Source organism: Halyomorpha halys, unplaced genomic scaffold, assembly GCF_000696795.3.
Source record: "Halyomorpha halys isolate HHAL.00 unplaced genomic scaffold, Hhal_1.1 Scaffold1632.1, whole genome shotgun sequence".
NCBI classification, from domain to species: Eukaryota; Metazoa; Arthropoda; class Insecta; order Hemiptera; family Pentatomidae; genus Halyomorpha; species Halyomorpha halys.
Genome location: NW_027111599.1, coordinates 100,862 through 127,493, shown reverse-complemented (window position 1 = coordinate 127,493; position 26,632 = coordinate 100,862). Strand labels below are relative to the sequence as shown.

Sequence of the window (26,632 nt, the reverse complement as noted above, 5' to 3'; positions counted from 1 at the left end):
TTTAAAATGTCCATCTCAGATGAGATTAGAATTGAGAGATGTTGTCGATATGCACATATTGACCCTCTGGCCATCTGTGAGTGACTTATCTTTTTAATCTAATATATATATATATCCAATTTTTTTTTGTAACAACAGAACACAATTCATTTTTTTTCTTTTTGTTCCATTTGTTTATATTTTAATTTTATTAAATTGTATATCATTTGGAAGGAATTTTTTTATCATTTCATTTTCTTTATTATTTTTTTTTAATGAGATTATTTTCAGGTCCTTCACTTTTTTTTTTTTCGCTTTTTTTTATCACCCAAACCAGCGAACATTTACTCTCGGGAAGATAATTGTTTTTCAATCATGAAAAACCCCTCGCCTCAACAGAGGTCATTGGAGATATACATATAACACCGAGATGAAGCAGCTCCACACTTCCTACCAATGTTAATATTTCCTGGCATTCTTCCTATTTCAAGTCATTAGAACTCAGTGTTCCTCCTATATCCTACAAAACGTGTATTTCAAATCCTCTGTTCAATTCTGTGCTAATAGATCCTGTCCATTTGACCCTTCACCTAGCAGTGCTACTGTATTTAACAAATCCTTCTTGATCCAATCTGTCTCCCACTGGAACTCTATTCCCTATGTATGTATCATGTATCAATAGTAATACATGTTTGCATTAAGTACCAACGGTTCCTTCATTCAAATTCTCCTTTTCCGGACAGAATAAATATTATATTGTTTATATGTATAGTATTGGAAGGGGGTAGCTCATCGGTTAGGACTACTAACTCCAAGGTCCTGGATTAGAGTCGGTGTGGTAGATAATCATCTGTTTCATTGTAACCATTGAGTCAGGTCTGTGGGTTTAAGAGCCCTCTACGGTTCACCAAACCTCATAAAGTGGGTACCCTTAATTTAGTAAATTTAGTCTGGTGGTCGAGTGTGATCCTGACCAAATCACCTCCTTGCACAACTATTGGTCTAGTAATAGCACTTCCTTTTAAAGTACTGTACCCCTGACCCCTCATGGGTTGAAGCAGTACAGATTTATTATTTTTTTAAACATTCTTTGTAAATATTTGTAATTTTTCCCTATATAATACTAAGTAATTATACTATAATTTGTAAGTAAGAATTTCCATACTGCTTTGATCAATAGATTACAAACACACAAATTGCTCTGAAAGGACTACTTCCCACAATAATAAAAAAAATTATCATTTAATTTCATAAAGGTGAATGAGAACAATGTTAATATAAATGATAAAATGTAAATGATACAATATAATAATGAATAATGTTTCAAAAATGTTAAGGAGTACTCTTACCTCTTCTTCTTCCTCCTTCGAGGTAGACTTGTTTTTACTCGTCTTCGCCACTTCAGGAACTTTTAACCTAGGAATGCTGTTGGGAATCTGCCAAAATTAAATAATACCATATTACAAATATGAAAAAATATAATAATTTATAAACAAAATTACATAAATATCGAAGAAGCTGCTATACCTGGAAGAATACGAAGTTGTTGTCCTGTGCCTGATTATGGATGATTTCAGCAGCTGTGTACGTGCGCAGTTTAGTAATATCAATCGGTTTCACATCCTCGCACACCATTGGCTGAGGGACAGGTTCTTTTTTTACTGGAAGAATAAATTTTAATTCCTTAAATTCATTTGAAAATGAGAGTTAACAGATATGAAATATAATAATCAAAGATGTGAACTCGATTCACTGATTCTGAAGCATACAGAAAATACAAAAGAAAAAAGATGATAATTACAGACAATTATATAAATTAAATAGAAAATATTAAAACAAAAATCTTAAATATATACATAATTATATGAATAAAGATGTAAAGAAATATGGGTAATATAAGTGGAAATTTTGACAGATAGAATTACATTTATAGCCCAATTACGTGCTAATGTAATTAGTGATTTAATTTTTAAAAAATTAAATCACTAATTATATATTATATATTAATGTATATATTACATATTCAATGTGATAAACATCTATTTAACTCATGTTTTCATTAAAACAGGGCCAAATAAAACTAAAAAAATATAACCCTTTTAGTGCTGAAGGCCGATATGTCCGCTTTTGCTGTGCTGGTGAAAAGTGCCAGTGACATTGTAGCGGTCATTACCAGTCATATTGGGAGAGCACTCTATTTTAAAATACATTATAAATGGCCTAATTTCATTACGAGAGAATTAAAAAAAAAAGTTCTTCAACAACAATATAAACAGCATTGTTTCGGAAGAGATAATCCGTCCGGCACTTACCATGTACCTTGGAGGCATTCTTTAGTTTTGTAATGAAATATTATTTATTTTGTTACAAAATGTATTGGAAATCCATATACTTTGTAATAAATGGTCTATACCAAAGTTATGATGAAAAGATGACTTTTTGTATGTGTATATAAATTTTGTAAGTGACAAGTTAATTTTTATTTTCTTTATGATCATTCACAGTGACCAAAGAAAGTATTTGCATATCACATTTTTTTTTTATATTATGAATTTATGCAATAAAAAAACCCTATTACTTCAAAAACAAGAAGTATATTTATAACTTAATAACTACAAATAAAATTAAAATGAAAAACTTCTTTCATAAAAACAAAACATCAAACTTACAAAAAATACAGAAAAAAAGTATTTGCACACCTTAAGTTTTATTATTATTTTTTAAAATTTAATATTATGTATGAAGTCCGTTAGCATCTATTACCGCTTGTAAACATCTCGGCATTGAGTGGACGAGGTTTTTAACTAAATCAGTGTTAATTTTTTCCCATTCTTGCTGTAAAAAATCCTTGAGGAGTTTCTTCCAGTTATTTGTTGTTTTCGAACATTTTTATATAAAATATGCCACAAATTTTCAATTATGTTTAAGTCATTAGACGATGGAGGGATATGAAGTTGTTGGCGAATGTTAAATATTAACCACTCTTTAGTATTGTTTGCTGTATATTTTGGATCATTATCATGCATAAAAATATACCAATCCTGAATTCCTAATTTGGTTGCACTGGCTAGCAGGTTATGGCGCAAAATCTTGACATAATCTCCTGCATTTAAAATCCCTTCAATAGGCACGAGATTTCCTACACCATTATAAGCCACGCATTCCAAACCATTACACTCCCACCTCCATGTTTAACAGTAACTGAGATGTTTTGCTTCCTGAATTCTTCACTTTTCCTTCGCCATATTTCTGCTGTCAGATCCAAACAAATTAAATTTGCCCTCATCAGAGAATAATACATTTTCCCCAGAACCGATGGGCTTGTTGATGTAATCCCTAGCAAATAAGAACCTTTTTTTGCGATTGGTTTCACTGATAAGGTTTCTTTCTCGGGACTCCTGTAAATTCCTTCAGAATTTAAAACTAACTCTTGGATTTTTCTTCGCCTCAATTTGGATTTTTCTTTTCATCCTCTCATTTACTTTCTTTGGACCTCATTTGCGCCGGTTATTTGCAGTTGTGCCTCTTTCTTCAAATTTCTTAATTATTTATCTGATGGTAGAAAAATTAATACCTAACAAAAATCCGCTAATTCGCGATACAATCTTCTTTGATTTCAAAATAATATAACTTTTTTGTGAGTAGCGGCACTTGGTTCACTGGTTTTTGGCATTAGGATCAGTTAAATTAAAACAAACTTAATAGATTGAAATATTTAATGATAATGGTAGAAAAGAACAGGATTATACTCAACCATTCTAATAAGAGCAAGTAAACAAACATAGTGAGCAAATACTTTTTTATATTATGTATAAATAAATTTTTATTATGATCAATATTTTTAATTGAATTTATACTGTTTTTTTAACAAGTTTTAATTGTACTTTTTACTAAGGAACCTTAAATTATTTTATTATTATTTAAATTCATTATATAAAGAAAAGACAAGAAGTGCAAATACTTTCTTCGGTCACTGTATACCTTTGTTATTTATATAATTTTCAATGAATATAAAAAAATTAGCATAATTGTTTTGTTCTATATTTCGTCCTTAATACACTGTACACTTGAATTATGTAAATATTGTTTGGTTTTTGTGAGCCTTTTTCCAAACCAGAATAAAATCGTGAAATTTGGCCAGTTATCTTTGTATAGTCACCTCTTTTTTGCCCAGCACTAAAAGGGTTAAGTTATGAGTACACTCCTGTAATCCTATTCAAATCTTGTTATTTTTACTTGTAACAATGCTATTTAACAACATTTATTGTGTATATAATAATATACTTATAATTATATAATAATATACTTAATGCATTGTATAGAAGATATCTTGTTAATCGATACTTACTCTGAACACCATTCACTTTTTCTCCCGTTTCTTCATCCTTCAACTTAGGTTTTTCTTCTTTAATATCCTCCACTTTTAAACCTTTCACTGCACAACATCAAAAGGTACGTCACTTGATCAATGAGAGTTTTAAAATAACATTTAACAATGTATAATGAATAACATTAAAGGATAAAAAAAAAAAAGGCAGAAATCTTCAACACGGTATGTCCCTAAAGAACATGAAGAATCTTTAGGAAGTACTGTTTACTGACAAACAGTACAAGAAGTGTACTGTTGTTACATCTCATTGTTTGTATTGAAGTGTTTATACTTATATAATGAATAATCATTAAAATAAAAATGAACTTCATATATACATACACTTCCTAAGAGGAAGATTAACAGGTGAATCATCCATATCAGGTTGAGTACCAGGATCATCGATAAAATCATCCCGCATTAACTCCTTCATTATGAGGTCTTCCTCGTTCGGATCTACTTTAATAGGTTCCTTAATAAAAAAAAAATTAAATTCCATTAAACAGGTAATAGGATTAGAAATAGTATTAATAAAAGCAAATTTCTTTACATTGAGCTTCAATTTAGGTTTTAGGATACCACCACCACTGCCACCTCCACCACCGCCCGAAGATGAGTCTTGATTGTATCTACCTCCAGATGAGAATCTTTTCATCTGAGGGGCGAGACCTTCAGAAAAGATACTTTGTCCCTGTATAAAAGTTTTCTTCTGACGCTGGCGCTCTTCTCTTTTGTTTTTGTCTCTCCTTTCATTACTGCTTTCAGCAGATCCTTCGTGGGAGCTGTAAAATAATGATGAATCTTAAAATATTTTAGGAATCACAAGCCGCTTATGTTTAAATATAAATAAATATTTTTACTAAAGATGCTACGGCTTATAAGAAAAGTTTATAATGTGTAGTAGATAGTTGATAATAAAAATGAATATTTTATATGAAATAACCCAATACAAGCTATCATGAATGCATTGATCTATTTTTCACCACAACATCTAAATTTTTCGTAAGTGGAGAAGATGGTCGGCTGTGTGCGGTCAGCAAAAAAACATAAATAAACAAAAAAATTATTTATTCATGCTGACGTTTCAACCTGATTTTCAGGTTTTCATCAGGACTATAAAAGAAAAGGAGATAACAACCATCATTCAGAGAAATATAAAAATAATAGACAAACAAATTTGGAAATATACATAACAATGAATTGAAAATATAAAATATAAAATTAATATCAATGGAATTAGACAGAAGTAGATTGATAACAATATAAGATAAATATATTATAATATAAGTAAGAAGATAATAAGAAGAATATAATATTATATTTCATCTTATGTCGCTATCAATCTACAACTGTCTAATTTATTGTTATTAATCAACTATTTTATATTTTCAATTCATTGTTATATTTATTGTATATTTCCAAATTTGTTAATCTATTATTTATTTTTATGTTTCTCTGAATGATGGTAGTTATCTCTTTTTGTTTTATAGCCCTGATGAAGACCTGTAAATCAGGTCGAAACGTTGACACAAATAAATATTTTTTTCTTTATTTGTGTTTTATTGCTGACCACACCTCCAACCATCTTCTCCATTTAAGTATTTTTTTTTTTTTATGAGTTTAAATCTGGACACTTGGTAGTCCAAGATGTAAGAAACATTACCACGGTGGGGAAGGGTGGTATAATGGACAGACCATTCACAAGTGGTTTAAAATTTTTTGGCAGGGTGACACAGATTTGGCCAACCAACTAAGAGAAGGAAAACACTCACTAGCAATTGACACAGAACTTAGGTTCACTTTGGAAGAAAACCCTTACCAAAAAGTTAAGAGTTTTTCGACACTTATAGACCAATGGTGTAGTAAAAAAAATATATCTAAGGATACCTCATGAAGCTGCAGGAGTTGAAGCATTATGGGACATGTATTTCACTGCTAAATAAGAAAAAAGTGAGCTTTTCCTCAAATAAATATTCACACGTGATAAAAAGTGTATATGACAACAGGCATCAGTCAGGTCAGTGGTTAAATATCGACGAAAGATGGGGACACATGCCAAAACCAAATTTGTATAAAAAAAATGATTGGTTTCTGCGTAGTGGTTAATTGCAGAAATAATTCATTTCTCTTTGTTACCCTGAGATTTAACCATCACATCCACATCGTACTGCAGTGATATTGACACAATGGATCAAAAACTTGTCAAAAAAACAACCTGCATTCATTAATTGGAAGGGACCTACAATCTTACACGACAACCCCAGACCTCATATTTCAGAGCAGACGGCGAAGAAACTAAACAAACTGTGTTATGAAGTCCTTTCACTGCCACTTCATTCATCAGACTGATTTTCATCAGTTCAGAAATTTGGACAACTTCCTTAAAGGTAAAATTTTTGAAAATAATTTTCTGACTACATTTCTTCACTAAACCCTGAACTTTTCAGTTCTGGGATCGAAAAGTTGATAACAGGTTGGGGAAAAATTTCCATAAAATAACATTTCCAGTGAAAACTGATTGGAAAAAGGAATGACCAGAAACATTTGTGAATTCTTTTGGCAGATTGAGAATCTGAGTGGACCAACAAACTTTTGTCATACTGCTGCAGACCAATTTTGAAAGTGAATCCTTACATTTCTGTCATCAAAGGACAGAATTTGATTAATGCATTAATTTTGATTTCCAAAAATGCATATTATACTCAATTTTCACAATGTAGGATAACCCCACTTCTCAACACCTCACTTTTTAACAAAATTAGATGCTGAAAATTGAAGTGTTAAAGTAGAGATAATCTTTAACAGTAGCAGTACACAAATGTCACTCCAACTAGTAAGCGGATGCATACTCACTAATACACCATATTCTATTTTGGTTTTTAACTTTTACTATTATATTTTTACTATTATATTATTTACTATTATCATTACTTCAATTTGATTACCACTGTCATCACTCCAAAGGGATGAAAAAAATCCCTGTTGGGCTATTTTCCATGGATGTAGGGCCAAAATTGGATTGATACAAATCCTTTGATGGTGACCACCCAAAATTGAGTACACAACCATCCATTACGCAGCACGACAGTTGTGTACTAATAATTCTTCAAGAACTAATGGAGTGATATTTTTAATAATTTTAGTTAACAATGAATTCTTATTTGGTTTCAGTAAATATTTTCTTTTTTTCAATTGAAAGAGATAAATTTTTCTCCACAATTTAACAGAGTCCTATTTATTGTAGGAAACAATTCATATAACTTTAGAATTCAAATTAACAACACTAGACTATAATAAGACATTAACTGAATGACAAAACAGGAACAAAAAAACAAAACAAAGTGAATAAAAAAGTCAACAGTTCTTAAAATGAGCATAACATTTTAAATAAATAATGGTATAATCACTAAGGGCATTGTCAAGAATATTATAATTCAAAGTGGTTTCAAAAATAATAAAGATCATTACTTTTTATAAACAAAATTACCATGACAGGTGTCACAGGATACTGTTACTAGCATGGTATAATTTGTACTTTTAGCTTCTAGCAAAAACATTATAAAAGTTCTCCATAAATTCCTAGGCAATGTTACTTTTAAAATTGACAAAAATCAAAAATATTTTAAGCTGTCAAAAGAATAATCATGCCATATTAATATAATAACACAATGATCTTACTCATTTTGCTTCTTTCTTTGAACGTTTAAGTTAGGAACAAAGACCTTTTTAGTTCTTGCCTCTGCCAATGGATTAGAAAATTGAGAAAGCTTCAAATCTCTGGGTTGTTTAAAAGATGGAAGTCTTTTAAACGTTGAACTAGCTTCTGTTTTCACAGTCACTTTGTCACCAGACATTTTAGAAATAGCAGAAAATCTGCTTTCAAAGAGAAGACATTCAATTCAACAAGAAACTATACATCAAAACCCCATGGCCAAATTTTAAATACATGCACCACGTTTGTGAGAAACAACAAAATGAATAGAATTAGTAAATATTAAAAATATCGATATATCGAATGTAAGTTTGAATTCTTTAAATAAAACTTTGCTTATATTTTTACTAATAAGTTATTATTCAATAAATTAAGTTATAACAATAATTAAATGATCTATTTTTTAAAATTAACATTACAGTTAATAGATATCTCAACTTTCGCAAATACGATGTTTGTTAGCTCTTTGGAGAGTTGAACATTTCAGTATTTAGTACTTTTTTTTCTACATTTCAATTTAAAAATAAAAAAAATATAGAAAACCTTGAATCGGAATTTAATAAATTCTTTTATGAAATAATAAACTTCATTTACTTTAATCTTACTCATTTTTCTTAACATAGTAATAATTAAAAATTTTGATTTATAGAATTGAATTTAATTTAGAAAAAGTTAAACATCAGGATATTAAAGAGCGAATTTTAAAGTCAAAACAGTTATTTCATAGTTGTTTTAAAATCAGGAGCCAGAGATATTTTCCTATCCCACTTCATATCATGATGTGATTAGGGGTATGTGTAATATGGATACTGTTTATAATTACCTCCGGGAACTAGCCACATTCGTTCATTAAAGCCGATCGTTGTTATAACCAATCATGTAAAGCGAAGAAGGAATTTTGTACGATAAATTACTGCATTATCTTGATCTTTTTCTTTCGAAGAATGCCTAGTACTATAGAGAATAGAACTCGAGAAATTCTAAAAGCGAGCTGGAGGAAAAGAGAGACATGTGGCTTGTGTAGATTTTAAACGCAACAGTAAACCGATTACTTCGTGAGTAGTTGGCGATAGTTGATTTTTAACAAATCCTATTTTTATTCAACTTCGAATTAATGCCTTATTTTCCCAAACTGACTAGTTACTAAGGGTCAATTCTATAGCTAATGTGATACGTAGTTATATCCGAGGATGTTATAAATGATATCCAGTGTATCAATTTCTTGACACTTATGAAAAATTCTTGCATTAGTACGTACGTATGTAAATTTCCTGCTCTTAGAATAATGAGTATAAAGGAGAGGGTAAGGTATAAGGAAAAGTGAAGCCAATGGACAACGGAGCATAGCAAAAAGATGCAAAAACGATTTTCATTTAGGGGTTAGTTTATCCCTTAAGGAGCGAACGAAAGTGGAAAACTATCACCTACTTTTTTAGGCCATTCGGGAACCTCATGTCTGCAACCTCATGCGCCGGTTCGATTCCGGCCCTATTGTTACCTCTCAGAGAACTCCCTCTAACAAAATTCCCGAATGTCAGAAGCAACCATATTGGGAGTAGACAAAAAACTATGATTCACTTCAATCCAATCCAAGCTGCAGTAGTATGATGATAGTATAGGTTATAACCTAACAACTATATATCGAGTTTGACATACCAAATAAGTACGTGAGTTTCTTCAACTGACAAATACATTAAAACGAAGCAAAATTAATAAGCATATACAGTTTATAAATCAATATAATTGTATATCATTTTCATTATTTCATAAATATGAAATTTAAAATTTATCAATTTAACTTAATCTTTAATCTAGAATTAACCGGCCATATGGAATGACCAAAATGGACTCAGTGCAAGCAAAAATGTAATTAAAAATATAGCTTCTGCTCATTTTGGAGTTTACTCCCAATTTCTACCTTTCAAATGGCAAGTAGATGAATGGATCGTCGTTCGTTAAGTGGAATTTGAAGGTATGACAATAAAAAAAGGGAAAAGTACTGACGAAAGTGATAGTTCCGAAGAAAATAGCAGTTCCGATAAAAACGAGAGCTCCGATGAAAACGAGGGCTCCGATGAAAACGAGGGCTCCGATGAAAAAGAGGGCTCCGATGAAAACGAGGGCTCCGATGAAAACGAGAGCTCCGATGAAAACGAGAGCTCCGATGAAAGCGATAGATCCGGTGAATGCGACTGCTCTGATGAAAGTGATGATATCGATACAAATGATGCAAGTGATGGTAAAGGGAAAAAAGGGAAAAAGGGGAAAAAAGGAAAAAAGGGGAAAAAGGGGAAAAAGGGAAAGAAAGGTAAAAAAGGAAAAAAAGATAAGAAGAAAGGAAAAAAGGGCCCTGTAGTACCAAAAGGTCCGAAGAATGGAGAAGCGTTAATATATAAATATATTTTTGATAATGAACTGAGTTTCTTGCAAGCAATCGTAGAACTGGAGTTAACGATGGACACATACGTTTTATTTAAAGTACCGCTTCCACCGAAACCTCCCGAACCAGAGCCTCCACCTAAAAGTAAGTGTACAATTCTGTCCTCACTTTCTGAATTATTTTACTTAGTTGACTTTATATTAACATGTTTTTAATTCTTAACAGAGGAGAAAAAGCCAAAAGGAGGAAAGAAGAAAGGAAAGGGCAAAAAAGGCAAAGGCAAAAAAGGTAAAGGTAAAAAAGGTAAGGGCAAGAAAGGAAAAGGTAAAAAGAAAAAAGATGGAAATTACGATGGTACAACTGAAATTGAAGACTCTGATGAAAGTGACGAAGGTTACGACAGTGATGAAAGTTCCGACAGTGACAGCTCTGATGAAAGTGATAGTTCGGACGAAACTAGCACCTCCGATGGAAGTGATAGTTTCGATGAAAGTGAAAGCTCAGATGAAAACGAGAGCTCCGATGAAATTAATGGTGTTGAGACATATGATGCAATTGATGGAAAAGGGAAAAAAGGAAAAAAAAGGAAAAAGGGAAAGAAAGGTAAAAAAGGTAAAAAGGGTAAGAAAGGGAAAAAAGGGAAGGAAAAGAAAAAGAAGGCTCCAAAGGAAGAGGTATTAATTGCAGGTATGTAATACGCAGCTGTATTATATCATACATAAGCTATGTTTGTTGTACAAAATAGGTGATATCTAGATATCTAAATGGGATTTTCAATCTTCGTAAATTAGTAGTTAACCAATTAAGGTAGGAAGCCCACATGTGGTCCAAGTCCTATTATGTCCTAGTGCTGAAAAATGATACAAAGATTTTATTACTAAACAAAAATAAGGAGGTAGCATCTGTTTCTATACGTAGACAAAACATCAGAACAAGAGGAGGTTATGCAAGAATAGGCTCTGTGATTCACTTGTGTACTTTTGAAGTCAAAAGGTACACGTCATTGAAATTTTTGAATTAAGTTCTCATGTTTCTTGTGAATGATATATTCGAGCTGCCCAGGAACCTATTGATAATTTCGAGAGCTAAGGATCTCTACTTCCTGGATGTTACTAGGGTTCTGTTTGAATTTAATTTTTTTAAAAGGAAGTGGGTGTACTTCAGTTAAAACGGGGGTGTTGTCCTACTATGGCCTATCTATTCCTAGGTATTTGTTTTCTATCATTTTCGAGCATATTTTTCATCATAAAAGTGCTACTTTGTCAATAATTAATTGTTCATTAAATATTTTGATGTTTCTTTCTATGCTAATGGTTTTTCTACAAGCCAAGAAAAGAGGGAAATGGACAGAAGGGCAACTAAAAAATGCATTGAAAGCGATGTAAAAATAAATGCCATTCTACAAATAAACTGAGCTGATTGGGGTCCCTAGAGCCATTATGAGAGATACAATATACTTTGAGCAATATCCAAGCTGAAATTGGTTATGAAGGCTGATCTACCTGAATCTAACGAAATGAGACCTGTGGGCAAGATCCACAGGCTTCCTGCTTTAGGGATACCATTGAAGTGTCGGAGGTGGTCGGTTTTTACTTTTGTATGCATTAATGCCTTAAAACATGTCCTTTTTGTATCAAACGAATGGTCACCAATTGAATGGTGGGTACGAAAGCCGACTTTTTAGGATATAAAGGGTGTTTTTTTAAGCCCGATAGAACTTGAAATTGTAAAAAATAACACAAAAAATTAAATTGTAATCAAAATTTTTTTTTTATTCGAAAGCTCAATACGTGACATTAACATTTGAAAATGATTTCGGGCATATGGGCACCGCGGCTGTTCTTGACGAAGCGCATTATGTAAAATTGTGTTCAGCGATGAGGCGCATTTTTGGCTTAACGGGTTTGTTAATAAGCAAAATTGCCGCATATGGTCGTGCGATTTGACACCTCTCGATTATTTCCTGTGGGGCTACGTGAAGTCACTGGTTTATGCTGATAAACCAGCAACAATTGACGCCTTGGAGGCCAGCATTGTTCGTGTTATTCGTGACATACGGCCAGCAGTGCTCGAAAAAGTGGCCCAAAATTGGACGTCCAGAATGCGCTTCGTCAAGAACAGCCGCGGTGCCCATATGCCCGAAATCATTTTCAAATGTTAATGTCACGTATTGATCTTTCGAATAAAAAAAAAATTTTGATTACAATTTAATTTTTTGTGTTATTTTTTACAATTTCAAGTTCTATCGGGCTTAAAAAAACACCCTATATGTGTGTCCAGAATATGAAGACTAACCTCCTAAATTTATTCATACGACATTACTACCTTCTGCAATAATTTTTTTAATGATTTGATTCGTGTTGAAATTTAATTTTGAATTTTCTTTGGTACGAAAATATTGTTGACTGTAGCCCATATTTAGGACCCCTAGTCTTAAAGTTTGCAGCTTTACCAATTATGTGTGTTGAATAGGCTTTGTTGATAACATTATTTTTTTTTTATAGAAATGAGCATGATATTGCTTATGGTTCCAATGAATTAAAGAGAAGGAAACATAACTAATGCAAGAGTTCTGTAGGGATAACCTAATTTACTAAATTTATTCTATTCTATGTATTTTATCGTATCTTTAATTATTTCTATCGTATTTCAATTGCTTATCTTTCATATCTCTTACAACCAAAATCACCTAAAACGTTACAAAAATGTTTTCTAATCCTCTGTGAAGGTTTATTACAACCACACTTATTTTTCTTATCACCCTATGGACGTTATGACAAACAGAATATTCATTATATTTTTATATCGACTGAGATTCAAGTTAAAAAAAGAAATTGGTTCCTTTTCTATAAATTATTCTTTTTTTCCAAGGTTACTGTTATTCTTTGTTAACTTTTTTCAAAGTAACTTAAATATTCATGAAAATGACATTGGATAGCAACTTCACTTGAATAAAGCGAATTAAACGATTTATAAAATTTAAAAAACTTGGATTATTGCTTGGTAAAAGACACTGCCAAGGTAACTATGGACAGTGGTGGGCAAAAATTAGCTATAGTTGAAACTATGGATACGGTATATATTTATTTATCAGTGGTTCATTCATGAATAAGTGTTGTTTCTATGGGAATTTTAGCTATTAGTTCCATCCATAGCTAATTTTTGCCCATATCTGACTATGGATAATTAATTTGTTCTGACTCCAATTCAAGATGTTAGGTGCTTTAAAATAGAAGGCCTCGACAATGCGTGTTCAAATGGGTTAGGCAGCTGGATAGGAGATGAAACGACAGGATGAGTTTTATGGGGACTACCCGCAAATCCTCTCAGGATTGAAACTTCACTCCGTAGGGAACTAGTCAACAGTCGTGAAGGAATCAAACCTTCTGGAACTAGCAATAGGCCCTTGCAGGAAGGAAACTTCACTTTGTAGGGAACTAGCGAAGGGTCGTGAAGAGGATGGAAAGCCCTACAGGAACTAGCTGTAGGTCTTTACGAAAGCAAGAAAAGGTTTTGGAAGGGAAAGGAAGAGAAGGAAAAGTGAAATAAAATCCAATATGCTTTTCCAAAAATAGCAGTAGAATGTACTGATCCATTATGGGTATTGTTGCTTACTGCTTCCTAAGGTAGTTCCCTTAAGGGAAAATTCACACTTAGACAACTTTATGCTTAGTCAACTCTCTGGGCTATTAGACACCATCGAAAGATGATAAGTATAAGACGTTAGATTTTAGTGGATCAGAAGATTCTATTGTAAGCTCTATTGATTCAAGTACAACATTTAAGAATATTACAACATATTAAATTGTAATTTCATTTGTACAATTAAATGATTTACAAGACATTGTACATATATTAATATACGATGTTTGAATGATGAGTATAGTAGTTCACTTCTCGACATTGGATAGGGCCAGGTGTTCAGTAAATAGTAGCGGGGTTGCAACAACTCCATTTCGAACATTTAAGGACAATTATGACCTTATAAATGATAACGATAATAATATTGAAGTATTAATGTTACAGAAGATCCAGTTGACTATTTACTAACACAGAGTTTGGCAATAGTACAAATGAGACCTTATGCAAAGAATATAAATTACCTTACAGTAGATGTACATAATATCGAGATGTAAGTAAACTAAAAGAGGAACTATGTATATACACATTATAATGTAAAAAAAAAAAAACACTGTAGTAACTCTATTTAATTCGTTTTAAGAGTCAGGTAGATATTGTGTATTTCCTTAAATATATTAGGGCACTGTTAGTGACATCTATAAAAAATAAAGAAACTTAATATTGTAGTTGCCTGCCCTTAAACGGATTTTAGCAAATATATTCAGTCCAATGTAACAGTGAATGTCTCCATGCAGAATGTTTCTTTCATCTCACGTGGAAACAGAAAAAATGCATATCAAAGTGTTCAAGAAGAGTCTCGTGTATCGTTCAAATGTGGCAGGTAAGTTTAATTATTTATAGACAACATCACTAACAATCCCTTGATATGTTTAAGGAGACATGCATTGGCACCCGACTTTTGAACGAATTAGATAAGGCACAGGTATAGGATATTTATTTCTGTCGTCCTTATTTTAATTTTAAAACATTTATTATTTAAATATTAAATATAAGTATTAATTTAAGTAAATATTATCATAAATAATGAATTAAATTCGCGTTAGCTAGAGAGCAGTAGAGATAGGCTATAAGTGCTGACCATATCTTGTGCAATACCACTAGGAGCACTTGATCATTTAAGAAGGTTATGAAATACAATAAAATATCATTTCAATATTTTGAGCTCAAATTGTTTAAAAATACTCGTGGGATATTACTGAGTAGCTTGAGACATCAAACTTTAAAATGGGTTTTGGAGTTCGCTAAAAATGGCCCAAAGGAACAGATGGATAGATTTAACAGAAATAATTTCAGTATGTTCTTCCCATATCCAATCCTCACAATCCAAAATCCTTCATAAAATTCTCAATATTAGAAAGAAAATCGTCCATAAAGACCTTAATTTTACATATGTAACCAATCTAACCCGAATCAGATACCATGCTTCCATTACAAACTCCCAAAACCCAGGCGCCTGATAGGAAGATGGCTTTGAGACCTTATAATGTATAAATGTTATTAGAGTGCTACCAATGGGTAGATTCTTTACATGTCTATATCATACCATTGTAATCTAACATTACATTTACTAGATGTATTTTTATGTAAATATAGTTGTAACTGGAGAATAATATAACTCCTAACAAATCCCATCAGATTAAGTTTAATCTCAGTCGTAAACCTCTACCCTCCTGCCCTACAGTCCTTTAATAATGTTGCTCTTACCCCTGTCGCACAGATCCGCTACCTTGGACTGCAACTGAACAAACGGCTAATTTGGAATCCTCACAAAAGACAGGAAACTGTACGTCGATACCAACTATTACAGCACTTTCTAGATAAACGATCTAAACTTCCAAATCATTACAAAAGATATGACTACAGTAAGACTTATCGGGGCATACGCACTTGAGCTTTGGGGCTCCACTAAACCTTCGAATTCCTCTCGTATCCAATCCTTACAATACAAAATACTTCGTAAACTACTCAATGCTCCTTACTTTGCCACTAGCAAATAATCCATAAAGACATCAATGTTTTATACGTAACCGATCAAGCCCGAATCAGAAAGTAATCCTTCCATTATAAATTCCCTAACCAGCTAAACCCACTAGTTTTTAACCTTGCTTCCTCTTCCGTTCCTGACTATCCTCCGAGGTGCTTAAAAAGAAGATAGCCTTGAGACCTTCTAATGAAGAAATATTATTTGATAGCTACCGATGGGTTATTCCTTTACGTGTCTGTATCATACCATTGTAATCTTACATTACATTTACTAGATACCACGGCCATATTATATTATTTCGTAATACATCCCCATATTCTGAAACATAGAAAAAATTAAATTGTAATACTTATTATCTATAAAGGTTATTCACACAGACCTCGTAGACCAGTCTAAATAAATATACTAGTTGAAATAGTTGCTGGAACAGACCTCATATCTTTCTTTTGTGACTAAACTATTAAGATCTTCCTCTTTATCTCTTCGGTCTCTATTAGGATATCTGCGTTTGATCTTGAAGTATTATTTGCGTTACTTCCTCATTCTTCCACCTTCCTTTTAAGATCTGAGCACTGGTTCCTCTTTGGCTTGTTGTTCAGGAGGTCTGAATACTATCGGTACCCCCGTTCCAGGTTTTGCAAGATCTGGAGACTGGTATATATTTTTGTTAGAGCATAAGTTCTTTAGATATAGTTAAAAATACTAGCCTAAGTTTTAACTTTAATATAAATAAATTCTATCCTATTTAATTTGTATTGCAGATTTAACGGCACACCTTTCGCTCTCCATACATTACCCACTTTCATAAAATGGGGACAGTTACAGAAGCTTGTAGGGGAAAAGGAATGCACGAGTATTATCATGTTCGGTTTGTTCATGGATCGCAAACACAAATATCTCACTAGCAATCATTTATTGAAGGGAATCAAACCACCCCCTCGTGATCTGAAACCGCCTCCGAAGAAGGCAGGTGGCGATAAGAAGGGCAAAGGGAAGAAAAAAGGTAAAAAGGGGAAAAAAGGAAAGGGAAAAGGTAAAGGTAAGGGTAAAGGAAAAGGAAAGGGTAAAGGAAAGGGTAAAGGAAAGGGCAAAGGAAAGAAGAAATGAGCAGAACCAATAAAAATATATATATATATATTTAGCCTTTGGTTTTTTTCTTTTTTATCCTTATTATTCTATTTAGTCAGATTACATATCTTATTCTTACTCTTGTGTTGAAAATAAAAGCTTATTGGAGTCTTAATTTTTTTTTTATTTAACATAAAATCAACAAGATAAAATAAAAAAAATAACAGACTAATGACACTACTGCTATCTGCTGGTAATTAGTATAAATTACATATACTTGAAAGCCGTTACAGGTACGAACTGTTGCAGCCCGACCTAGCGGCCGAGACGTGACCCAGCAAACTATCGTCTTATATTAATTGGTGATAATTTTTGTAAATACCATTAATTCGCTTCTGTAATGAAAAAAAGAATATATTGTCATAAACATAATATATTTTTTTTAATTAAATAAACTTGTATAGAATTTCCTGGTCCTCTACAAACTAAATGTCTTACATACTCGGCCTTTTCACGCCCAGAATACACATTGTCTCAGACCTGATGTTAGAGCAATTCACCTCATTTTGAACTTTATTAAATACTTTTTATCTATTGATAGATATTACAATCTGCCACACAGTTGTGGGCAATAGGTAATAGTGATGAATGATCACATTCATACTAAAATAAAATAAGAATACAAATAAATAAATGAATGAGAAAAAAAATCTATCTTAAAATATACACAAACAGACGGATAAACAAAATGAACATAATCAAACTATGTATATGAAATAAAAAATCTTTAGTCACATTTACACTCTTATATACAATATTTACACAATCGACCTGAGGATCCCTGAGTCCACTCTATCCCCCACGTGTGAGGAGTAGAGCAGAGCTCAAAAGATCCCAGCGCTTCCATCTCGCTGCATCATTGGTTGTGAGCCAGTGGAGGCTGAGCAAGTGCGACCTCATAAATTAAGTCTTAAAACACGTACCTCGCCAATAGAAATAATTTTAAAAAATGGTAATAATGAGGTAATGATAATAAGAAAAAACAATCGAAGGCCTTTCCAAAGAGGTCATTAACATCAAAATTTTATAGGATAACTTATCAATGGTTGTAGTAAACAGCAACTGTTAAAATAATTGATAGAATAACTAATTGCAAGTACTAGCAACAATTGCCAAGTCGCGATGTCTAGTTGTAAAACAAGTAAGCGAGACTAACCTTTGTAAAACACTTCTAAGAGACTAGTATAGGGCAACCAAGTTTTGCCTGAGTTTGCCTGTGAGTAAAAGAAGGGGGGAGACACACAGTGTATATGTTCTCCTACCAACTCTCCACTAGGTGTGTTCAAACAACCACTTCTGACTCTTCGGAGCATGCGTAATACGTGTTTCCCCTCCCCCCCAGATCCTGTAATGCGCATGCTCCGTATATTTCTGGATAGTTATGTGGTTGTTGGAACAGACCTACTCAGTGGACTGGACTACTTTTCCTTACCTTTCCTTTCCTCTCTTCGACCTACTTCTAAAACTTACAAACAGAAATTTCTCATATCAGTTTTCTCAAAATTATTTTTCATTGGTATAGAAAGATTATACGTTTATCATGTCAAGTAAATTGGGTAGAGCGAAAACTATCCACTCCCAAATGTAATTATGGACATATTTCAATTCATGAAAACAGAGGCTGGGTAGTGGTCCAATCCATGTTTCCTCTTTTATGAAAATCCATAAATTACTGCTTTTATCATAAGTTAATCTCATTCTAGGACCAAATATACTTAAAACATTAAAATAAAGAAAATTGTTGCATTTGAAATTTAAATTTAAATTCAATTAAAAATCAATTTAAAAACCAAGTCCATTCATTTGTACTAACCATATACACACAATCGTATACATTCTGTTGACCAAGTAGGTGTGTTGTAAACTTCGTGGAAATAAGATATAATAAAACATTGTCTTTCAGAAAATTTTTCGAAGTTTATTGTTATTGACTTCTTAATCACTTACACATATTGTATCCCATTATTTTATACTTTATTTCTTCTTTGTTTTTCTATCTATGAGCTTTTTCTATATTTACCGCACCCGGACCATATTCCATTCATCTATACACACGGTGAATTAATAATCTTCCGTTATTGACATATGTATGAACTTTTATTGCAACTAACTTATAAGACAACATCAATATTAAGCATGACAATATTAACACTAACTAGATAACATCTCATAAAACCTTCACGACTGTTTTCTAGGTACTATCGATAGTCGCAATACACAGGACTATAATGGGCCTCTTTAAACTCGATAAAAAAAAAATTATGAAATAACAGATATATTAATAACGTTTCGTATCCATGGAAACTTTCAGATTTTTTTTAATCATTGCGAATGAACTAGCAATAATCATGTGTTAGCAGGGAAATGAGTACTGAAACACGCCGCCCCCTTAGGGGGAAAACGTCAAATTAATGGATTATTAGTACATAAATAGTTGTTAACCCAGGAGAAGTGTAAAGATTGAGTTGATCAATGGATAAATATTAACCCCTCTCTTCAAAAACAAAAAACAAAATGGAAGGATTTAGGATGATAAATTTGTGGGACGGGAAAAAGAAAGGCAAAAAAGGTGGCAAAGGCAAAAGAGAAAAAAGGGGCAAAAGAGAAAAAAGGGGAAAAAGAGAAAAAAGGGGGAAAAAGAGTAAAAAGAAGGCGAAACCAAAACCACCTCCACCAGTTGTTGAAGAGAGACCTCCGACCCCTCCCACAATCGCATACATCCACAAATTCTCGTTCGAAAATGAAAATGACTTCTTCGATTTTATGATCGATAGTAAAGTCGACAAACCAACGTACGTCCTCTTCTGCTTCAGGGAAGCCGATTACGAAAAAAACATATTCGATGGTGAGTTTTATTATATCTTTCTGCATAAAGACTTCGTAAGTACTGTGGGGACTTCAGGTATTGATTATTGCTGATTCAAGTCAGCATTGACTGTCAAGTCAGCTCTTACGGGAGGTCTTTGTAACAATCTAGTAGGTTATTAAGACCATGTGTACTGTTTATGTATGAGAGTTAATGTGAGTGAAATAAACCAGTTAGTACAAGAGCCGGGAAGAAAAAAAGGCAGTTATCTCACCCCAATTTTTGATTACTTTAATGACTTATGAACTAGGTGTAATTACTATTCAATACTAGATCAGACGATGAGTCTTCCAAGTATAGCATTAAAAAAACATTTATTTTTCATTTGGAGCTCTATATTTTAAAAACTAACAACACTAGAAAATCTAAGAGAACACTCTTAAAGAAGAGTAAATTTGCTGAAATATTAGCCCTAAAAGAGCTATTTACGTCAGATAGTTTTCGAGATATAGCTTTTAAAAAAGCAAAATTTCTTAAAAATCTACTGAAAGATTAGTAGTTAGTTAATTTATTTTGAGAAATATATATTTCAGGAACTATGTAAGGTACAGATGTCTATTAGCACTCAAATTAAAGATAGTTTAATGGACTATAAAGAAGTTTATGACCTTTATCTTCGTAGGAATAGTAGTTTTCATGATATTTGCTAAAATAAATTGATTAATGGTTGTTTGGACAATAAGTTTGATTTATGAAAAACTTCCATTTCAGAAACCATTTTCTGAATTAAAAAGCTAGTTAAATTCACTACAAAATAGTTAATTATGTTTATCTTTAATAGGAGTTGTAGTTTTTATGATATTTGACAAAATAAACTCACAAAATGTTAATTTCTAGTTGTTCGTATAAAATGTTGGATATTTGAAAAAATATATCTCTAGATCCATAAGACGCACATATGTCTGCCAACACTCAAAATAAAGGAAATTTAACTTTCTATAAAGTAGCTTATCACACTTATCTTCGTAGGGTAGTAGTTTTTGTGATATTTACATATGAATATAAATTTGGCAAATGGAAATTTGTCCGAACAACTATAAATCAATTTATTTTAGCGAATTTGATGTAAACTATTACTCCTACGAAGATAAACATCATAAACTACTTTATAGCTCATTAAACTAACTTTAATTTGAGTGCTAATAGACACCTGTACGTCAAATGGTTCTTGAGATATAAATTTTGTCAAAATAAATTCACTAACTGCTGATCTTTCAGTACGTCCCATACAACATTTTTCTGAAACGTTGCTTTTAAAAAGCTATATTTCGAAAACTATTTAACGTAAATAACTCTATTAGGGCTCATATTTTAGCAAATTTACTATTCTTTAAATAATGTCCACTTAGGTTTTCTTGTGTTGTTCCTACTCTTTAAGATATAGAGCTTCGAATGAAAAAAAAATTTTTTATTGCTTTGAAACAGCCGCCATTTTTTATTCCTCCTTCCTATACTTGGCTGACTCATCAATTTTGGCTAGTAATTGTACATAGTTAAAGTATATCATTAAAGTAATAAAAAATTGGGATGAGAGAACTGCCTTTTTTCTCCTCTTGGGCTCTTGTACTAAGTGATTATTAAGACACTAATAGTGCTTATGCCTTTTCCTACAGTACAAAATAATTATGAATGACTGGGATTCAAACCTTATTGAAACTTTATTTTGTATCAATGTTGTAAATAACAGTAGTAGGTCTTGTTCATATATCTATGTTTGTGGTATGCTAAATCAAAAATAAACTGCTAAAGTTAATTAATAATATTTGAAACAATTTATTTACACCGAATCGATAGAATTTTAAAAAATACAACCTTAAGTAAGAGTTAATTTTAGAATTCAAGGTTTGAGAAAATTTTTCAAGTGATAAAAACAGGGAGAAAACAAATATTCATCTATTGGTTGTTCTAAAACAATGGAAAGTTAAAACAAACTTGAGTTTTGCTTGAATGCAATGATTTCATGAATTCGCTATGATACGTGTAGAAGCACCTTGAAGTAAATTAAACAGGTGAAGGTTTGAACATTCCAGCTAATAAATTGTAAATAAATAAGAAGATGTCACAATGAACATCAAATAAGATTTTATTATTTTAGTGATATATTGTTCTAATCACTGTGTAATTAACAGAAAACGAATTGGACGAAATAGAAGAAGTTAAGGAAGGTGAAAATACTAAGATTTTAGAAGTGGAAGAATGGATGGAGTTATGCTTGTTCGGGATGGAACAACACCATCTTTCCAAAGATATCTGTTTCATGGTTGTAAATATCACTCCTAAACAGTACGTTTTAATTATCTTTATTTTCATCATAATAATGCAAATTATAAAGAATGTCAATATATATTAAGTTTCATACCTAATTTTATGTAGTAAATCATATATAATTTTTAAAGTTTTTATGTCTAACTTAAATCTTGACAATAATAATGGTTAATTGGGCATACGAGGTGAGCTTTAAAGATCAACTAAACCTTCGAATTTCTCCCATATCCAATCCTTACAACCAAAATTCTTCGTAAAATCATATTTAAATATTCTACAAAATATCCTAGTAAAATAAAATATATTCAAAATTTAAATTAGTTTTAACGAGTCTGGCACCCAGGACTGCTATACAAGATCCGTAAATTCCTATCACCTACATATTTCCTCATTATTCGTTCTTATCTCTTCGACGGGTTATTTAAAGTAAATCACAACGCTTATTCATCCCTATTTCCACAATCTGCTGGTGTAACTCAGGGTAGTATCCTTGGTCCTATCCTTTATACAGTTTTTATTGCTGACATCCTAACCCATCCTCACCACGTATGTCGATGACATATGTCTATTTTGAGTGAAAAATGATCCTTCCATTGTATCCCAAACCCTCCAATCCCACATCACACCCTTAAAGAATGGTGGCAAAACTGGAGGATTAATATAAACTTCAAGAAATCCCATAAAATCACATATACCCATCGTCGTAAATCCATGACCTCTTGCCTCACAGTATCCTTTAATAATACTCCACTTATTCCTGTCGAACAAATCCGTTACTTAGGACTACTTCTGGACAAACGACTGACATGGAATCCTCATACAAGACTGAAAATACAGGAAACTACTCGTCGATTCCGACTTTTACAACATTTACTTGACAAACGGTCTAAACTTCCAATCCATTACAAAAGACTGACCTACATCACTATTATAAGGCCTATCTGAACATACAGAGTTGAGCTTTGGGGCATCACTAATCCATCGTATTCCTCCCGAATCCAATACTTACTGTTCAAAATGCTCCTTACTTTGTCCCAATTACAATCATCCATAAAGATCTTAATGTTTCACATGTAACCGATCTAGACTGAACCAGATATCAATCCATCTATTACAAGTTCTCAAACCCACTAGTTTCTAACCTTGCTTCCTCTTCCATTTCTGATAATCCTCCGATGGAAGATGGTCTCGTGACCCTCTAATGTAGAAATATTATTAGAGTGGGTAGTTTCTCTACATATCTGTATCATACGATTGTAATCACCATATTTAAAATATGTATTTTAATGTAAATTTCAATAAACAAATAATAAAAAAAGAAAAACTTAAAGCTTTCGAAATTAGAAAATTATATTTGGTTCCTTAAATACACAGCTAAACCGTACAGTTGGTGAAGAAAGTAGACCCTCGGTCTCTACCGTAAATTGTCTCAACAAAACTTGGCGACCGTGTAATCTAAAATTGTTTACCTTTTGTATTTTAGTTTAGTAGTAAGAAGAAATCTCAAATAATTAATTAATGAATTTCATTCAAATTCGTAAAGAAGTAAAAATACATTTTCTCACTTTCGTTCTTTTAAAAAAGGTTCTGTGTGTCTCTCTTCTTTTGATTCCGTCCGAAGAAGTCTATTACCTTTCGACTTCACATTAACCAAAATCTTAAAGGGTTTTAGAGATTTTATGTTTTAGGCCAGGTGAATTTTATGTAAAGTGGAATTTAATTCTAAAGCTCTGTGTCTAGCGCCCTAACTCATCCTTCATGGGCTTTAATACGAGTGACGCTGTTGAAAGAGAAGCGTACGAATCTTCCGGAGTTCTGCTCTTTCTTTCAAAACTGGAGGGCACAGCTCGGTTCGGAATTCCCCAGGCTCAATGTAAAAGGAATAATTATGCTTAAGATATCATCTTACTTCAAGTTAAAATTTTTTTTTTTTATTCTCTTTTATTTCTTATTTTGTTTTAATTTTATTTATATATTCGTAAATATGGCGTGAATCAGCTCTGTGATCCTTATTACCTGAATGTAATATTTCAGAATAAAAAACAAGTTTTTTTACGTGACAAGCGCACCCTTTTATTATCAAAACATTGGAGCAGGATACGCTCAAGCCCTTATAACATCCCTTCCACCAAGCAATCTAACCCTCCTACCCTTTTATTAGTAGGAACAGTAGTAAGTGAGAAAACAAAGAGACGAACTTATAATCTTATCGTAATTCCAATCCAATTATATTTATTCAATTCACTTTCAATATTTGCATGCTAAATTTAATTGTTGTAACAATACACCATTTTCTACTTATATAAAATTCGTTTTTAGAACCCAGGTTTTTGAAGTTAGTAGCACAGTCCCTACCAATGAGCTATCCAATCCCACATTAATCATATTAGTTTAATTTTAATTTATTTAATAAAGAGAATAAATTTTTATTTAATTTATTTGGTTTAATTTAAAAGCAGTTAGTTATCTCTATGATTTTATATATCATTGTCTTTAATTTGTTAATAAATAATTCAAATCAACAATTTTTTCAGTTCCATTTTTCAGTCCACGAAATAAATTTAATTATCACAAACATATTTTTTTTTGGAAGATTGTTGATTGACCGTGTGTATAGATGAATGGAATATGGTCCGGGTGCGGTCAAAAAATAAAACTCAAATAGTAAATGGGTATACTATTTTATTGAGCCAACGTTTCGGCCCACGTTGCAGGGCTTCGTCAGGGCTAAAAAAGATACAAACACTTGACATAGTTACAAAAAAAAAAAACATAAGCGGAAAATAACAGGGGTATACACTGAAAAGTAAAATTTAATAAGAAAAATTAAAGGTTGTAAACAGTAGATGAAAACGGTAATAGTAACAGATAGATAAGAGATAAAATAAAAGAGGAAATATTAAAGAAAGTACAAATTAAGAGATGAAAAAAGAAAAGAATAAAATCAAATGATGAGATAAAATAAGAGAAGAAATATTAAAGAAAGTACAAATTAAGAGATGAAAAAAGAAAAGAATAAAATCAAATGATGAGAAAGAATTCATACCTGTTTTGACGGTAGTCAAAGTCAGAGTGAGCCGTTTGTATTGGGAGAAAAGGGGATGGGAGTTTAGTACGCCACATAATAACGGAAATGATTTAAAAGTAAATATTGTAAAAAAAATCTTTTTTAAATTAGGTAAACAATAAATGGTAATATATATACTAGAGGGGAAGAAGAGATATTTACAAAATTATAAAAAAAAAATAAAATAAATAAAAAATAACAAAAAATAATAATAAAAAAAATAAAAACTCATAGATAGAAAAAAAAAAGAAGAAATAAAGTATAAAATAATGGGATGCAATATGTGTAAGTGATTAAGAAAGACAATATACCAAATATGTGGGGATACAGAGAAATGTAAATTATAATAGAAAATAATAATAAAGTAATTAATATAAGTACACTTAAGAAGGTGACACATGAATATAAATTAAAAGATAAGATACATGAATATAAATGAAACAGGAAGGGTAGTAAATATATATAGTAAAAATATTTTTTGAGGGTAGTAAATTTTTTTTTCGTTTGAATCTTTGGAATGCACAATTATTAAAACTTTTATTATAAAACAGATTCCAATATTAACTTAATTAACACTATATTTAATATTTTAACGTAGGGTCAATGAGTGGATCCACGACAATGGTGTGTAAAAGTGCTGTTACCATAATAAAAATTATAATTATTACAAATGTCCTAAATGTTATTGTCTATTTTTCAGAAAAAATAATAACTGGAACCGTAACTCGATACATTAAGGGAAGATTCATACTTAAAAGAAAAATAATTGTTTTCGTTAGTTAATAATTTTTTTTAATAATTTATTTATTGTTATTTACAACTGTGTATATATATATATATATATATAAAGTAAATTTGCTGTAAGTGATATAATAATGACATGATACAAACATGTGGAAGATCTACCCACTGATAGAATTATTTAATAATATTCAGGAATTTTCAGATTCTCAATAAGTTGAGATGAGGACACTCCGGATTACTCTTGCGCAGGTGTTTCGGTTAGTGGGACTTTTAAGTTGTTCAATATGAACGGTCCTGGGCTTTTTTGTTCTCTAATGCTCTCAATAGTTACAATATTATGTTCCCTTATTATTATCACCCTGAATGGTCCCTCGTATCGCAGTATCTCCTTACCCCTGTTTGATCCCAACTTCGAAGACCTATCTTGCACCTGGTGCGCCATTTCGGTCTTACTGAAGAGGTCAATCATGGTCACCCATTTGTACCCCTTCCATGT

The 26,632-nt window shown here is 31.8% G+C and overlaps 3 protein-coding genes and 1 long non-coding RNA gene across 6 annotated transcripts in view; 2 read left to right on the top strand and 2 right to left on the bottom strand.

Moving 5' to 3' along the window:
- RpIIIC53 (RNA polymerase III subunit C53) overlaps positions 1-9,664 on the bottom strand; it is a 10,891-nt gene extending 1,227 nt beyond the window's left edge. The window contains exons 1-6 of one of the 3 annotated variants that reach the window (XM_014435639.3): positions 9,489-9,664; positions 4,899-5,130; positions 4,691-4,820; positions 4,328-4,414; positions 1,507-1,640; positions 1,329-1,415 (exon numbers count right to left, since the gene is read on the bottom strand). In XM_014435639.3, coding sequence (XP_014291125.1) covers positions 1,329-1,415; positions 1,507-1,640; positions 4,328-4,414; positions 4,691-4,820; positions 4,899-5,130; positions 9,489-9,514 — 696 coding nt within the window. In that variant the 5' untranslated portion in view covers positions 9,515-9,664. Of the gene's footprint in view, positions 1-1,328; positions 1,416-1,506; positions 1,641-4,327; positions 4,415-4,690; positions 4,821-4,898; positions 5,131-8,026; positions 8,327-9,488 lie in introns of those variants that run through there. The other 2 variants (XM_014435636.3, XM_014435637.3) reach the window with 2 other exon arrangements.
- A 214-nt stretch (positions 9,665-9,878) lies between these two features.
- Positions 9,879-17,209, top strand: LOC106690266 (uncharacterized). The gene is made up of 4 exons (XM_014435628.2): positions 9,879-10,584; positions 10,666-11,127; positions 14,467-14,572; positions 16,828-17,209. The coding sequence occupies exons 1-4, from the start codon at positions 10,035-10,037 to the stop codon at positions 17,171-17,173; spliced, it is 1,464 nt and encodes a 487-aa protein (XP_014291114.1). The 5' UTR covers positions 9,879-10,034; the 3' UTR covers positions 17,174-17,209.
- LOC136796291 (uncharacterized) lies at positions 16,300-19,435 on the bottom strand. Its single transcript, XR_010843996.1, has 3 exons — positions 19,008-19,435; positions 16,499-16,717; positions 16,300-16,384 (listed from the first exon to the last, which is right to left on the bottom strand). It is a non-coding gene; the product is annotated as an uncharacterized lncRNA (long non-coding RNA).
- Positions 19,436-19,540: 105 nt separating this feature from the next.
- Positions 19,541-26,632, top strand: part of LOC106690265 (uncharacterized) — an 8,574-nt gene continuing 1,482 nt past the window's right edge. Inside the window, exons 1-2 of the mRNA XM_014435627.2 lie at positions 19,541-20,039; positions 22,190-22,343. Of these exons, the coding sequence (XP_014291113.1) occupies positions 19,709-20,039; positions 22,190-22,343 (485 nt within the window). The 5' untranslated portion in view covers positions 19,541-19,708. The remainder of the gene's footprint in view (positions 20,040-22,189; positions 22,344-26,632) is intronic.